Below are 15,002 nucleotides of genomic sequence, written 5' to 3'. Positions count from 1 at the left end.
CAGCCCCACGGTGATGGGTGTCCTCTGGCCAGTGCCCTGCTGCAGCTGCCTGTTGCCCAGCCCCAGGTGGGAGCAGTCCTTCCCAGTCCCCTGTGGTGGTACCTGCATGAGGCAAGACCCGACAGCTAGTGCTTGGCTCCCCAGGGGGGTACAACCCCAGGCTCCCCACCTTGACCCCCCCAGCCCTGGCACGGGGTGGCACAGGGTGCTAACATTCATCTGGGGTTGTGTGTGTCCCTCCAGGTGTGCAGTATGGACAGGTGGGGACAGACGTGACCCTGCTGTGCGCCGGTGCCCATGCCAGGTAGGTCTTTTCTGTGCACACCAGGGGATTTATCTGATGTGAAGGTTTACAGGGTGGGCCTAGGGTGACCTGCCATCCCTGTCCTTTAATGCCACCTGCCCGCTCTCTCCTCACCAGCTCACCAGTGCAATGGAGACGGGCGGGTGCTGTGGCACTGCCAGAGGGCTCAGCCATCCAGCAGGGAACCCTGGTACTGCCACACGCCAGCTTGGCCACTGCAGGAACCTACAGCTGCTACAGCGAGGACGGTAGCCTCCTGCACACCGTGTCCCTGCGGCTGGGGCGTGAGTAGCGTGTCTGCAGGCTGGGGTGTGGAGTGTGTGCAGCCCCACCAGGATGGGCCAGCAGTGCCTGCACACCTGGCAGGGGCTTGCCAAGAGGGGATATTGTGGTGACACAGGGGTTGCTGCGTGCTGGCTGGGCTGCAGGACAGGGGACCTCTCACTGACTCTCTTTTCCCCCTGCACCCCAGACCTTCCAGGAGTCCCCTTTGTGTCCTGCAGAGCGTCAGACTACGAGAATTTCTCCTGCTCCTGGACCTCCAGCGTGGAGACCTTCCTCCCCACCAGATACATGACCACCTACAGGTGATGTGTCCCCCACAGGGCATGGGCTGTGGCGTTTATACAGGGTGAGCCCTGGGGCCCGGCCACAGATAACAACCAAATTCTGTTGGCCATCCAACCCATGCACTGAGTTCACCATGCTGCACCCCAGAGCAGGTCATGTTTTGGGGTGAGCAGAGCACTCAGCATTTGCTTGCTCCAAGGGGAGCCCCCCAGCACTGTTGGGAGGCCAGCACAGGCAGAATCCCTCCCTGCTGACAGCTCTGCCAGCACCAGAGGGGCTATAAAAGAGAAACAGGTCATCTGGAAGCCGCTGAGCGCTTCAGCATGCTTTGGGATGAAAGGAGCCCTGACAGCATCGCTGCTTCTAATTATCCCGGCAGGCCAAATTAGCGGGCTGCTTTGAAGTCAACTGGAGCTCATAAAGCACAGCCCTGATGAAAGCTGCAGGAGCCGCGGGCTGGGGGCTTGGTGGGGAGGGGGCTGTGTGGAGCGTCAGGGGCTTGGAAGGGAGGGGGTGGGAGGAAGCAGGGGGCTTTTAGGGTCTGTAGTGGGAGGGCAAAGCCAGCCACCGAGGAGCTGCTTTTATTTGTATTCCTGCACCTTTGCTGATGCTGCATGATGAAATCCTGGGCAGGGGAGGGGGGTCCTCTGGGGAAAGACCCTCTTGGGCACCCTGCCATCTCGTTCCTCTGGGATTGCCAGCTCCTGCTGCCAGGCTGCTCACTGGCAGGGCTGGGCACAGTTTTGACTCCATCTGCCATGCCACGTCATCTGTGTGCACCACTGTGGAAGTGGGGGGCTGCTCTGTGGTGCGGAGACCGCTGTCCCTCCTCTGGGTCACGGCTGTGTTGGCTTCGTGCTGTGTCTTCATCCTCACCGTGTGCTTTTCCATCTCTCTCTATGACAGGAAGAAATCGCTGACGGGTGAAGAGAAGCGGAGGTAGGACTGACTCTCACTGCAGTCCTGCTCCCTGGGGACTGACCCCTGTCCAGTGACAGAAGGCTCTACCACTGTCCTCAGTGGGGTCCCCAAAGTGAGGACTGAAGGTCCCCATAGGGGAGCCAGCTGCCTAAGCCTGGGTGCCTGGGAGAAGCGTTTGCCCCCAGGAGGAACCTTCCCAGGAGGGGCTGTGGGGCTGGGATGAAGGTCCCTTTGGTCATGCTCAGAGGGATGTGCTGGGCTCTGGAGGGGTGCGGGCAGCGGAGCTGCAACAGGGGCTACATCCTCCACCAGGGTCTTGGCATGGGGGTCTCCCTGCATAGCACCTCCTTGGCAGAACTGTGAAACTTTGTGTGGTGAGCGGGACGGGGGGGGACACAGACGGACATGTCACCACCCTGCCTCCCTGTCTGCAGGAACAAGAACGGGCATGTGGGGCCATGCCTGCAGGATCCATCCCACCCCGGCACCTGTACTGTCCATGGGTCAGAGTTCTGGAGCTCCTACCGCTTGAACATCACTGAGGTGAACCCCTTGGGCTCCAGCTTTCGCCTCCTTGATGTCACCATGCAGGCCATCAGTGAGTCCCCATCCATCCATCCATCCATCCCAGTGTCTGTCCATCCCTTGGGCATCCAGCTCTGGGCGGCAGAAGGGAGCCCAACACCCCTCTGCATGGCATTCTGGTGTGATGAAGGTTCCCTGTCCATTCCTGCACAGTTAAGCCAGACCCTCCAGAGGGCTTGGTGGTGGAGCCCATCCCCCTCGCCCCACGGCGGCTCCACGTGAGCTGGAAGTATCCCTCCTCCTGGCCCAAGGAACCCCACTTCCAGCTCAGGTTTCGGCTCCAGTACCGGCCCGTTATCCATCGCTCCTGGTCTGTGGTAAGCGGTGGGCAAGAAAAGGCAAAGCTGGCCTGGGAGGAGGGTTGGCACAAGGGCAGTGAGGGGTGCCCGTGCCTGCCTCACAGCTCCCCTCTGCACGGCACAGGTGGAGACGGTGAACCTGTCCGAGGTGATCACAGATGCCTTTGCTGGGTTAGAACACGTGGTCCAAGTCAGCGCCAAGGATTTCCTGGATGCAGGGAACTGGAGCGAATGGAGTGCTGAGGCCCGGGCGACACCAGTCAGAGGTGCGAGGGGGACAGGCTGCAGAGCCCACCAGCCCTACCAGGTTGCACCATCCCTCCCCAAAACTCCTCCAGCACCCGGGCTTCTCCTCTCCAACCCCTTCCCTAGAGCACCCATCCTCCAAATATTACCCAGAGCAAGTCCCAGCTCCTGAGGTCCCTTAAAGTTGACCCAGAAAGCTGGTCCTGTGCACTGTCTAAGAACTGGCCCCATGGTGGGAGGCTGCATCAAGGGGGCAAAGCATGTCCCAGCCCCATGGCAGGGTGCAGCCATGCTGCTGCCGTTTGGGGATTGCCCCCCACAGCTTCGGGGCAGAGTGGGACTCCCAGAGCACTACTGGCACCCTGGGGGCATCCTTGGGCTCATTTGACCCCAGGGCACAAGGGCACACTTCTTCACTCCTCTCTGTTGGTCTCTGGGATGCTGCCCATGCTTTTTGGTGAGTATTTCCCATCCCCTCTGTCCTTCCAGACCTGGTGACCACAGCAAGTGAAGAAACCACTACAGACACCAGCCTGGAGATCCTGGCCAAGGAGCCCTCCCAGGCTTCCAACCCTGAGCCTATCAGTGAGTAGAGCCTGGGGGTGGCAGGCAGGAGTGCCAAGGGTCCCTTGCCCCATGCCCATGTGTGGCTGGGGTGCTGGATTGTCCAGGAGCTTGCAATAGGATCCCCCGGGTGCTGGGGACTGTGGCATCCCTTGACCATGGCAGTCTCTCTGTCCCAGACCACAGTGACCCCGTGGAGAAGATGGCTGTCCTGGTGTCCCTCGGGATCTTCGCCTTCTTTGTCCTGGCTGCTGTTCTCATCATCACCATCCTCGTCTGGTAGGTTGGGTTTTGAGACGGAGGAGTCTGCATGATTGCTAACCCATCCCACTCTGGCCCCCGAACCCTCAGGATGGGGTGCCCCATGTCCCCCGCCAGCCCTGCTCTGAGGTCTCTGCCCATACAGACTTGATGCCAGCCCCATAAGCTGCTTTATGCTCCCCTTGCCCCCTGAAACATCACTGCATCTTCCCAGCACACCCCATGGGCTATAGTACTTCCCAGCCTGCCTGGGATCTTTCTGATAAGCCCACATCCATGGGACCTTTCTGAGTATCCCCCAAAGATGTTGCGGCTACTAACATCACCGCAAAGGCTTCTGCCTTTCTGGGGACTCTCATGCTCCAGAGTCATCCCAGAGACACCTCCATATGCCTTCATCCCCTGGGAGTCCTGCCACTGGGCACTGCCGGCTGGTCCTTCCCCAGGTCCCCTCTCATCCTGCCATGGCTGTGTTCTCCCTGACACAGCATGGCTCTGCGGTTGGTCCCTGTCCCGATTCCAGTCCTGCTCTGTGTTGTGACGAGCTCCTTCTGTAGCCCTGGAGCTGACCCACTGGAGTGGCTGAGGCTGGAGATGCAGAGTGGGATCAACAGGGATGTGGGTAGGTCCTGGTGCCCAGGGGTGCTGCTTGGGGTCCTTAGCCACTGCTGCTTTGTCCCCAGGCTCCGGGTGAGGAAACAAGGCAAGGACAAGACCAAACCCCACAACTTCTTGGTTGCTGCCACCCACTTGAAGGCACTACCGAGTGAGTCGGGATGCAGGGGAGGTAACGGGGGGAATGCGGGGGAAGGAGCGTGGGGGGCCCATCAGTGCCCCCCTGACCCCCTGCCCTCTCTCTCGGCAGAGGCCCAGATCCTGTAGTGAGCCCTGGCCGATCCCCACTCCCTGCACCCGCTCGCTCACACGTGGGACTTGATGCCACTGCTGGCCCCTAAGGACCCCACGCCTTCTGGGTTGCCCCATGGTCGTGGACATTGCCGGAGCTCCCAGCACCCTGGGGCTGCAGGATGGACCCTAAGGAGAGAGGCACTGCTCCTGGGAGCTTTGGGCTGCCTGTGCCTTCCAGAAGCCAGCTGGAGGCACCTTGGACTCAGCGTCTCTGGCCAGCCCTACTGCTGGGCGCTGCTAAACACATGGGGATGAAACGCTGAGCCAGCCCCACTTCCCTGCCTAGTGTCAAGGGGGGGGACCATGGGTGTAGGCTCCCAGGGGCGCCGGGCATCAGTGAGCAGGGAGTGCTGAGCCCTGCCCATCACCCCCCACCAGCTGCCAGCAGGCAGAAGGGACTCCCCCGACTCTCTGCCCCATGCCACGGCTGCATGGAGCAGTGATACCAATAAAGGGGGTAGCATTGGCACTGCCCAAGCAATACCCCCTTGCAGGTGGTGCTGGGCCAGGGGAGAGGTGAGTGGCACTGAGTAAGATGCCAGCTTGGGGACAGTCCTTGCAGGAGGTGCACAGGTGGCAGGGCTGGTCCCCAAACAGGTCAGCTCTTCCCCGGGTGCCTCAAGGGGCTGAGAGAGACCCTTGCCTGGGCCAGCCCCCGCTGAGTGCCAGAAGAGGATGCAGGCAGCTGCCTGGGACATCTCCCCTGCCCTCACCAGCCCGGCAGCAGGGACAGGACCCTCCGCACAGTCCCCCACTCTCAGCATGTGGCCCCCTCCCTGCGTCTCGACCCGGCCCCTCTGATGACTTCCATGTGTTGGCATCTCCTGACCCTGGTGCTCAGCGCCAGCAGCTCAATGAGATCCAGATGGGACTGGGTGGAAATTCAGGCAGCAGTAGTGTGGGGAGTATGGGGAGGAGAGTCAGCATGGGGTGGGGGTTCAGGGACCCTGCAGTGCACCCACCCCACCGGGGTGATGTGTCACTACTAGCTGAGCCCCAGGGCTGCCCTTGAACCCGGGATGCAGAGGGAGCCTGGAGGGGTGTGACTTCCCAGAGGGTCCTTGTGGGGACTGGGTTGGAGGGGACAGGGGTAGGGCTGTGCCTTTTGCAATGGCTCATGTGCCCACAGACCCCTCTGCCCTCACTGGGTGCCCCTGTGCTCCCACCCCATGTGCAGGGGCATAGGGGCTGCCCATGCTGGTGCTTGGCTTTGCCCTCACTGCCTCCAGTGAGCACACTGACAGTGGATGGGGGAGATGGGGGTCAGCCCTCCATCTACGGTGTGCTGCTGGTGTGGTATCATCTTTGGACAGGAGCAGGGCTGTCCATGGAGCAAGCAAGGCAGGTCACCAAGCTGGGGAGGTATAAGGGGGCAGATCCTACTTGGGCTTCTGGGCCCAATAGCGACATCCCTTCTCCCTGGTGCATCTCAGAACTTGTCAGCTCCAGCTGTGTCACACTGCCATCATCTGCCGGGCTCCGATCCCTGGCATCCAAACCAGACAGCACCCCTTCTGATGTGTCATGGTCACCCATTTCCCCTCAGTCCCCAGCATGGCGTGGGCAGCCCTTTCCACTTGGAAACCTGCTCTTATCACCACCAGCTCCCACTCCTCTGCCACTATGGAGGGAATCAGGGCTGTGGTTGTCCATATGATGCTGTTGAACATGGGTGATGTCCATTCCATAGCTAGTGGCTTCAGCATTTGCAAATTGAGCTCAGTGGTTTCCTGGCACCTGGTGCTGGCTTTAGGTGCAGGAGCACAATGGCCAGAAAATGGGAGAGTGTGAGATGGCGTCTCTGACCCCTGTATCCTGCCTGCTGATCAACTCCAGAAGGTCCAGGTGTGCTCCATATAGAAGGAGGTTGTTGCTGGCCGGGGTGAGAAGAGAATGCCAGAGCCTCACACATCCACAAAGGAATGTGTGCCTGCATTGTGCAGGCAAGCTTAGTGGGTAGATAAGAAGTGACAGGCACAGGGACTCCATAGCTATGCTGTTTCCATGTGCCAAGCCCTGTGTCCCCTTCGTTAGCTGAGGCTTGCCTGGCCAGGCACGGGGGACACCCAGTTCTGGTGACCAGAGCAGCTTGAGGGCAGGAGATGCACATCTGGTCCTCATCACCACATCCTGCTGCCCTTGGGCCTGGAGGATGATACCTTTCCTCTTCAATGGAAGCTTTAGAGATGAGACCTGCCACCCATTTGGCAGCTGGAGATACCAAGAGCGGGTGAGAGTGCATGCCACCATGAAGTCCTGCCTGCCTGCACTGCATCTGCCTGCTGGGATGCCCCAAGGCTCAGATCCCTGCCCCAGTAGCCTGTAAATGTGACACATCAAAGGCATCAGGGACCCCAAGGAGCAAGTTCAGTGCTTGGGGGCTGAAGATACTTGGTGCTGGGGGCTGCACTCACAGCTGCCCAGGGAGAGGATGCCCTGGTGCTGGGTAAACAGAGCTTTTCGCTGGACCAGTGAAGATGCAAGGGGAGGGCTGGGGTGGAAGAAATCTGGGATAAAGGAGAGGGCTCTACATGCCAAAGTCAACTTTGTCTTCAAGCATGGAGAAGAAAAACAGGAAGGGACCATGACAGCAGTCCCAGTGCCGGCACCTCCCTGTCCCACCATGGGGCCAGGGCACTTTCTCCAAGGCTCAGGCTCTTCAGTGGCTCACACAGCCACTGACTGAGCAGGAGGCTTCCAGCTGCAGGCTGGAGCCTTGCCTGGGCTCACCCTGCCCAGAGAAGGCAGAGGCACTTCCAAACTTGCCTTCCTGCTGTATTCCAGCCTTCCCAGTGTGGATGCTCTGCCAAGATTGCTGGGGGAGCTGGTACAAGCCAGGCCTGGGGATGTTGGGGCTGTGCCAGCTCGAAGCAGCCTGTGGGCTGCATCCCCAAGGAGTGGGGATGGGCCCAGCTCCCTGGCATGGGACAGGGACCAGCCCAAGCCCAGCAGAAGAAAAGAGCAGGAGAACATGGCCTGGGACCTGCTGGGGGTACAAAATTTCCAGCAGGCAGTGCTAGGTCCCTAGTTTCCAGCTAGGCTAGCGACAAGGTCCCCAGCACTGAGGTGCAGAAAGGTCTGTGTCTCCATTCAGTGCAGGGTGGTCACACCCAGAGCATCTCTCGGGCAGGGGCTGGGCTGCAGCAGGCACCCAGCTGTGTGTAGGTCTCCTCTGGGAAAGCAATAGCCCCGGCAAAACCTTTGCAGCAGGGCAGTGGTTGTGGGCAGTTGTGCAGCAGTGCCTGGGATGCTTGACTGCCACCAACCCTGCCAAATATCTGGGCTAGCCCTCAAGCCTAGCTTCCTCCTCTCCCTGCCTCACTGCCAGGATCAGCCCACATTTTGCAGGGGAGGAAGCGGGTTGCACAGGACTGTGAAGCAAAACAGTCTCAACTTACCTCTCATGGCTGCTCCTGCTTCCTTCTCCACCACATCCTGAGCCAAGGAAAGAAAAAAGCAGCTCTGGCAGGTTGTGGAAGCCATAGGGTCATGAAACATTCTTATGTTATGAGGTGAGGAAGAAAGGGTACATATACAGTCAGTGGTTCGCAGGGAGGGAAGGATGCATGAATTGAGGGAAGAAGCTGTGCAGGTGTGTAGATGGATGCATGGATCAGTTGGCATAGGATGCATAGATGGATGGATAGGTGGATGAATAGGCGGTTTGGACATCCAAATATCATCTAAGCATCAAAGATCCTCATTATGCAGGGGCTGACTTGTGAAGATGGCTGGGAGGCCGAATGTGTAAAGCTGGCAAAGGGGCACCCTTGGGCAGAGCAAGGACAGTGGGAACAAGTTGCAGGTGTGGCCCGTACACCTGGTCTCCATGGAAGTGGCATCATGGCTGACATGAGACAGAGCCTGAATTGTTACCGGTGCAAGTCCTGAGAGTGTCAAGGGAGAGAGTGGAGCATCTCCAGAAGGATTGTATCCTCCTCAGGAGCCACGGGGAGTGGAGCAGCAGTGGGAACATGCCCTGGAGACACAGTGGATCCAAACACAAATGCTTTAAAAAGCCAGTGCTGAGCATGCACCCTGGCCATAGCTTTCATCTCGCCTGTATGTGGGATACTCTGCCTGGGGTCTTTCTACAGAGAGTCCAAGCACCCAGCCCGCTAGAGACCCCTGAGATCACCCATATTCCCTCTTCTTCATCTGCCTTCCTTTCTAGCTGCCACAGGCCTGCAAAGTCCTTGTCCATCATCTGCTCTTTCCCAAGAGAAGGGGAGATCGCCTGCCAGGCCAGATGTGCTGGCACCCAAACAGATGTGGAGAGGGTAGAGGCCTGAGACACCTGTTCTTGCTGCCCCATGGTAGGCTTCTCCCTGCAGGAGTAGGTTGTTTCTTTCTTTGCTTGCTGGGGCTGGACCCTTCCCTGCCTCCAGGATGCTTTTGGTCTTTCACAGCCAGGAAATGCAAGGCACATGGCCACAGAGGTGCTGGGAGGCTGAAGCCAGCAGCTTAGCTGTCCCCAGGCACTGCTGCTCAGGATGCTCCCAGGGAGTGGCTGCTCCCATGTCAAAGCAGCAGCAACCCTTTGGATGAGCTCTCCCAGCCCAGGTCTTTCCTGCCAGCCTTTTTTTTCCACTGAAAACAGTCCTGTTGTCCAAGCAAGAGTTCCCAAAGTTTTGTGTGTTTGCCATGAGGTGTGGTGGCACTAGGGGACACATCCAGTCGTACTGGTTTTCACAGCAGTGTCCATGGCGTATTCCCCATGCATACATCTCCTTTGCTGTGCAGCATGAGAACTGTATCTTCTCAATGCTGCTGTGTCACTTGCTCAGAGGAGATGATCTCCCTTCACTATGACAGAAACTTCATCTTCTCCTCCAGCTGTCTTCAGAGCTGCAGGGACTAAAACAGAGCAGGACACACTTTGGGAGCTTCCCCATGGAGGGAGAGAGAGCTTCCCTGCCTGCTCTTCTCCCACCAGCTGCACCTTATGGTCCTCTGCATCCATTGCCACGTCAGCTGCTTCATCTGCAGGGGCAGACCAAGAAAAGAGAGGTTATGGGCAGCATGGCCCAGCCTGACACAGGAGCTCTTCCACCAGCTGGGGACTCCAGTGCTCCATGAGTTTGCAGGATTGCACAGAGCAGGCACTGGGCAGACAGCCAGCCCTGTACAGCAGGGCCTTTCTCTGCATCCCAAAAATGATGGGCCAGAGTTAAATGTGACTCTGGGAATTGCATGTGGCTTTGTAGGGTTACGTGTGGGGCCCTCCCAGCATACAGGTAACTCCCAGCCTTTGCTCCACATTGGGAGATCCACCAGACACAGCAACAGCTGAGTGCCGCATACCTGCTGGGCACTAGCCTAGTCACCTCTGTGCTGATGGATACGGAGGTGGTAAGGTGCTAAAAGTGCCAGGTCAATATCTGCTCCTGGGATATCCAGGAGGATGCTGAATGATCCCCAAGAGGATTTGCTGACCTGAAAGGCACTGATCTGATCCCCAGGGAAATGCTGACCTGGAAAGTACCAATGACCAGGAGGATGCTGGTGTGGAAGACATCAATGCTCAGGAAACTACTCACCTGGAAGGCACTGATGCCAGTGGTGATGCTGACCTGGAAGCGTGCTGATTGCCAGAAGAATGCTGGGGATGCCAACCTGGAAGGCACTGATCCCCAGGGGAATGCTGACCTGGAAGGCACCATTTATCCAGGACATGGTGCTTTCTCCCCTACTCCAGAGCATTTCTTTCAGCTCCCCACTTATGCTGGGCACCAGCTCAGCCAGGGACCACTGCAAGGGCTTGGGCTGAGGATCCACACTCAGACAGCCATCCATGACTAGCTGGAAAGAGCCTGTTGAGCTGCCTGCAGGAAGCTAAGCCAGCATCACTTCTCTCAGTTTCTTTCTTCCCCGGAGCTCCCCACTGGAGCTGGGAGCTGCTGCCCACTTATAGGCAAGGGAGAGTGTGGCCCCCAACAGTGGTCCTGGTAAAACAGCCCCAAGCCCTATCCTTCTGCAGGCAAGAGGAATGCCCAGACCCGATTTTCCCACTAGATGGCAAACACTGCTTTCAAAACAGCCTTTCGAGGAATTACATGTCTTCCCTGGGAGAGGAGGCTGTGAAAATCCTTCCTTGGGGCAAATCCCTGGGGGCTAGGGGTCTGATGCTGTGAGGGAGTGGGGCTGGGGCAACAGGGACCCCTGGCATGAACGCCTCAGGCATGCAGGAGAGACATCTGGTTAAGCCTGGGTAGCACTTTCCACAGCCACAAAGTCAAACCCAGCTTTGTTGGGAATTAATTACACTGTGGTTTGCAAGCCAAAAGTGTGTTCATTCCTCCTTGCAAACCACCAGGTCCACAGGCAAGCCATAATGCTGGGTATAAATAAAGAAGGCAAGGGTGAAGGCTGTGCAGGTGGATGTGCATATTGGTCTAAGATCTTCTGCCAGCTCAGATGTATTTCCAGGCTTGTGTACATTTGTTTGAATTCAGCCCCAGATTTTCTCGTGGTCTTTGTGTTAAACCTTGTGCAGAAGTTTGCTGAGTGGTTGCTGCTGGCTTTGGTACTGCTGTAGTATTGCTGTGTGGTTAAACATGATGTGTCATTGCTAATGAAGGAGCTAACTGTAGATGGTAAATGTTTAATACGGACAAATCAAGCCAATTAGACAGTCTTGAGAGAGAAGTGTGTCATCTCAGCTGTGGCCATCCTGTGTGGAGGAGAAGGTCTGTGGAAAGAGTACAACACCAGCTGCTACAGCATCAGCAGCTCCCAGCAGCACTCAAGGGTAAAGACCCTGAATGCAGATCTTCGTGCAGACCCCAAGATCACCATGTAGGTAGCTCCACATGGGGGAAGAAGACAGTCGCTGAAGAGGAAGATTTTGTTTCTGAAAGACAGACTTCCAGGTGGATAAATGGGATGAGAGCTGTCTCTGGTGTAGAGCTGCAGAATGAGAAGTAAATCATCCTGCTCAAAGCACTCCTTGGAGTTCCCCAGCGGGACTCTTGGCTATTCAACAGCATGCTTTTGTGGCAAACCTGGGGCTCCAGAGCTCAGCAGTGCTTGGACTAGAGCACCAGGTGACCCCAGCAGCTGGGTTCCCAATGGCAGCCCCCCCCCACCCCAGCATTAACGAGGTAATGGCAGCAGCAGTATTTCCTCCACAAAGTGCTACAGAGACCTACCCATGGCAGCATCCTCTGCCCTTGCTGCCTCCAACTTTTCCTGCCTGGGGACATCAGTATCATTTACCCTTGGGTGAGAAGGGTCCTTCAGGGATCCTGGCCACTTCCTTCAGGAAGGGATTGTTGCCTCTTCCTCCGTGAGGGCTGGGAAATCCCTTTCGTGGCCATTTACAGTCAAAGAGAAAAATGTGAAAAATGAAAGGAAGAGAGTGACTGGGGAACAGAAACCAAGGGACTCATGTGGCTCAAGGCAGCAAGACACTGACCCTTTGTGAGCACCACTGAACCACAAGCAGAGCAGGTAGAAAGCCCTTCTGGCCCTCTGCAGCATAGTTGGGCTCCCTGCCAGCCTCTGTGTTGTCATGTGCTGATGCCTGGGGACATGGGATCAGGGCAGAAGGAGTGACAACAGAGGTGGCATAGGCTGATGCATCCCTGTGTCTTGAGGATTCCCCATCCCTTTGCCAGACTCAGCCTCCAAAGGCAGCAGAGCAACACAGATGTAGTTGCATCACTCTTGAAGGTGGGATTTACAGATCCAGGAGGGTTTGACCATCACTCCTGACCTGAGGGATGGACAAGACCCTTTGCCTGAGGATGTCACATCTTTACCTTGAAGCATGAGTGATTTCAGCTTTCCATTCCAGGTCCTGGGAGTGTTTCTGGCCCTTCCCTGTAGGCTGAAAGTTATCAGGGTTTCATCCTGGGTGTTTTTCACCAAGCAAACGCTTCCTGCCTCTGCACGGCATCTCTAAGTGGTGGCAGGATGTCATGGGCAGCAGGCACCTTCTCACCCCCTGGCCTTGCTTTTCCCCCCGTCTTGGGTCCCTAGAGGCTGGAGCCTGCTTCCATCTTGGTGCCAAGTGGTCCCAAGCTGACCACCAAGCCAGAGGCTCTGGAGCAAACTGGGAGCCATGTCCTCTCCTGCCTGCAGCAGGGTGACACCATCCACATCCCTCACCTGGTGCTGCCAGGCAAGACCATCTAAGCACCTTGTGTGGCAGGTGGTGAATGAGAGGCATTAGCAAGCAAGGTAGCTGAGGGGGCTGGGGAAATGTTTTTGCTATGTGCAGAGCTGAGGGATGAGCCTTTTGAGACCCAGCTGACCTTGCTTTCCAGAGGGGTAAAGGCGATAACCCCCCATGACACACTGACAGCCCCAGCAGAAGTGTCATGCAGAAGCCAACACCCAGGACTGCACAAAGAAGGGCAGGGATTCTCCAGCTACATCTGCACTAGGAAACCAGCTTTGCTGGGGACCACTTTCTGTCCCTGGGCCAACAGGCATGTGACAGCCAACCTCCACCCTACTGAACTCTCTTCACCCTCCTTGGCTTCACCCAAACTGCCTGTTGGGAATGATGCCCACCTTTGGGGTCAGCTGCCTAGGCTAGTTGACCTGGGCCAAAACCTGCCAGGAGCAACGTTGAATATGTTCCAGCACAAGGGGACATTTGCTTCAGTTACTGTCACCCACAGAGCCCTGATGCCCTGTAATGGGCACTGCTGTGTCTTCAGGGGGCACTGGGGCAGTTGGGTACTTTGGACTCCTGCCTGTAGCATGGCTAAAGAGAACTGCTGAGTTAAGGGGCCCATTGGGAGGATAAATGGAAAAAAATGCAGTACCATTTGTGTGCCACCATGGCCATACCGGCCATGCTGCAGCCTAACAGGAGGGGAACCCAGCAGAGGCTGAAGCCTCAGAGTGGAGGAAAGGTGAAGGAGCCGTGCTTTGTTGGTGGCTTAGATCCTGCAGTGGATTATTGGGCTCTGCTTCCTGCAGATTTTAGCTGTTTGCTTATTCCTGTTGCATAAACACACCGGCTTTGCTCCAGGGCCAAATTCTGCAGTTGATAACCTCTTTCTCTACCCCTTTGCATGACAACCCTTTAAATACAGCGGTTCCTAAGTTGTGGCCTGAGGATCCATGGTGAAGACCTGACAGGTGCTCTACAAACCTGCTTCACCTCTGTAGTGCTCCCTGCTCTACAAGACTGGAAACTCATAAAACATGTAAGAGCTAACCAGGGTCTGCAGCCCAGAGGAAAGGTACTTGTGGTTGAAGGGCCATGCTTTCATTTCCTCCTGAAGGCAGCCACTTTGAACGAAAATACCCAGAAAGTATCTGCTGCCTTTCCTGGGGCACTGACTGCAAAGAGAAGTGCAAGTTCCCTTTGCACAGGCTCCAGCAAAGCCCACAGCAACTGCTGCTGTGATTCCTCCAGTATAATAATCTCCATATCCTTCCTAAAAACACAGCTGGGATCCAGAAAGTAAGAAAAGACAAAAAAGACAATTGCATACAAGGAGGCTGGGTATTGGGATGATGCGCAATAGCAGAACCTCCATGAAGTATTAAGGAAGGGGTGCTGCCCAGATGGCTGTTGGGTTTCACTTCTGTCACACCAAGGGAAGTCCAGCTTCTCAGTGTCTCTAGGATCTGGACGTTAAATATCACACATTTCTCCTGTGTTCCTCAGCTTTGCCGAGGGCAGCAAGGAGATGATGCAACCCCTATTGCCTATCTGCTCACTGCTCGTGCTGGGAGGCAGGACAGAGTGACAAAGTGCTCTCCAGCCGCACAATCCATCAGCAGGACAAATTAGCATCAGCAATGCAAGGAGAGGGGAAGTCCAAGACATGGGGCTTGCAGGTGTCCCTTCAAGGATATGAACCTACATCGTATCACTGTGAATATTTACGCGAATGCACCCAGGGCTGCATAATCTGCAAACCTGAGCACATTGTTTAAAAAGGGGATAAAGCGCTGAGTTGTCCTGTGATCATTTAGATTTACCTTCACTTTTTTTTTCCTTGATGTCTGTTACCAGGCTAAGTTTGTGTATCTTGTAACCAATAAAGATATTAAAAGCCCTTTAACCTACTGCTGCATAATCAACAGCTGATTTCCCTGTGGAGGTAAATGGCACTAAACAGCACTGGTGTAAGACAGTAGCTGTGCAGGGCTGGGAGCTCACTGGGAAACACCCTTCATGACCTGGGAAGTATTCCTGGCACGCACTTGCTGCAGGCTGGGCAGGCTAGCCTTGGCCCATCCCTGGCTGTAAACCAAGTGGCTTTCAGTGTCCTCGCACAGGTACAATGGCTATGCACAAGCTAGTGACAACCAGCCAGGCATGCTAGCAGAGTGAGGTGGATTTTTACAGTGTCACCAAAGACAAGCCCAGGGAA

General features: G+C 56.5%; 1 protein-coding gene across 4 annotated transcripts in view; it reads left to right on the top strand.

The window, feature by feature from the left end:
* IL11RA (interleukin 11 receptor subunit alpha) overlaps positions 1 to 14,690 on the top strand; it is a 33,334-nt gene extending 18,644 nt beyond the window's left edge. For 2 of the 4 annotated variants that reach the window (XM_037373885.1, XM_037373882.1), the window contains exons 3-13: positions 244 to 304; positions 422 to 588; positions 777 to 891; positions 1,781 to 1,813; positions 2,230 to 2,393; positions 2,534 to 2,697; positions 2,804 to 2,945; positions 3,415 to 3,510; positions 3,669 to 3,768; positions 4,434 to 4,516; positions 13,710 to 14,690. In XM_037373885.1, the coding sequence (XP_037229782.1) occupies positions 244 to 304; positions 422 to 588; positions 777 to 891; positions 1,781 to 1,813; positions 2,230 to 2,393; positions 2,534 to 2,697; positions 2,804 to 2,945; positions 3,415 to 3,510; positions 3,669 to 3,768; positions 4,434 to 4,516; positions 13,710 to 13,744 (1,160 nt within the window). In that variant the 3' untranslated portion in view covers positions 13,745 to 14,690. Of the gene's footprint in view, positions 1 to 243; positions 305 to 421; positions 589 to 776; positions 892 to 1,780; positions 1,814 to 2,229; positions 2,394 to 2,533; positions 2,698 to 2,803; positions 2,946 to 3,414; positions 3,511 to 3,668; positions 3,769 to 4,433; positions 4,517 to 4,615 lie in introns of all 4 variants that reach the window. The other 2 variants (XM_037373883.1, XM_037373884.1) reach the window with 2 other exon arrangements.
* The last annotated feature ends 312 nt before the right edge of the window (positions 14,691 to 15,002 follow it).

This window comes from Falco rusticolus, chromosome Z, assembly GCF_015220075.1.
Source record: "Falco rusticolus isolate bFalRus1 chromosome Z, bFalRus1.pri, whole genome shotgun sequence".
Taxonomy (NCBI): Eukaryota; Metazoa; Chordata; class Aves; order Falconiformes; family Falconidae; genus Falco; species Falco rusticolus.
The sequence above is the reverse complement of the archived record's forward strand: the minus strand, read 5'-3'. Positions and strand labels throughout refer to the sequence as shown.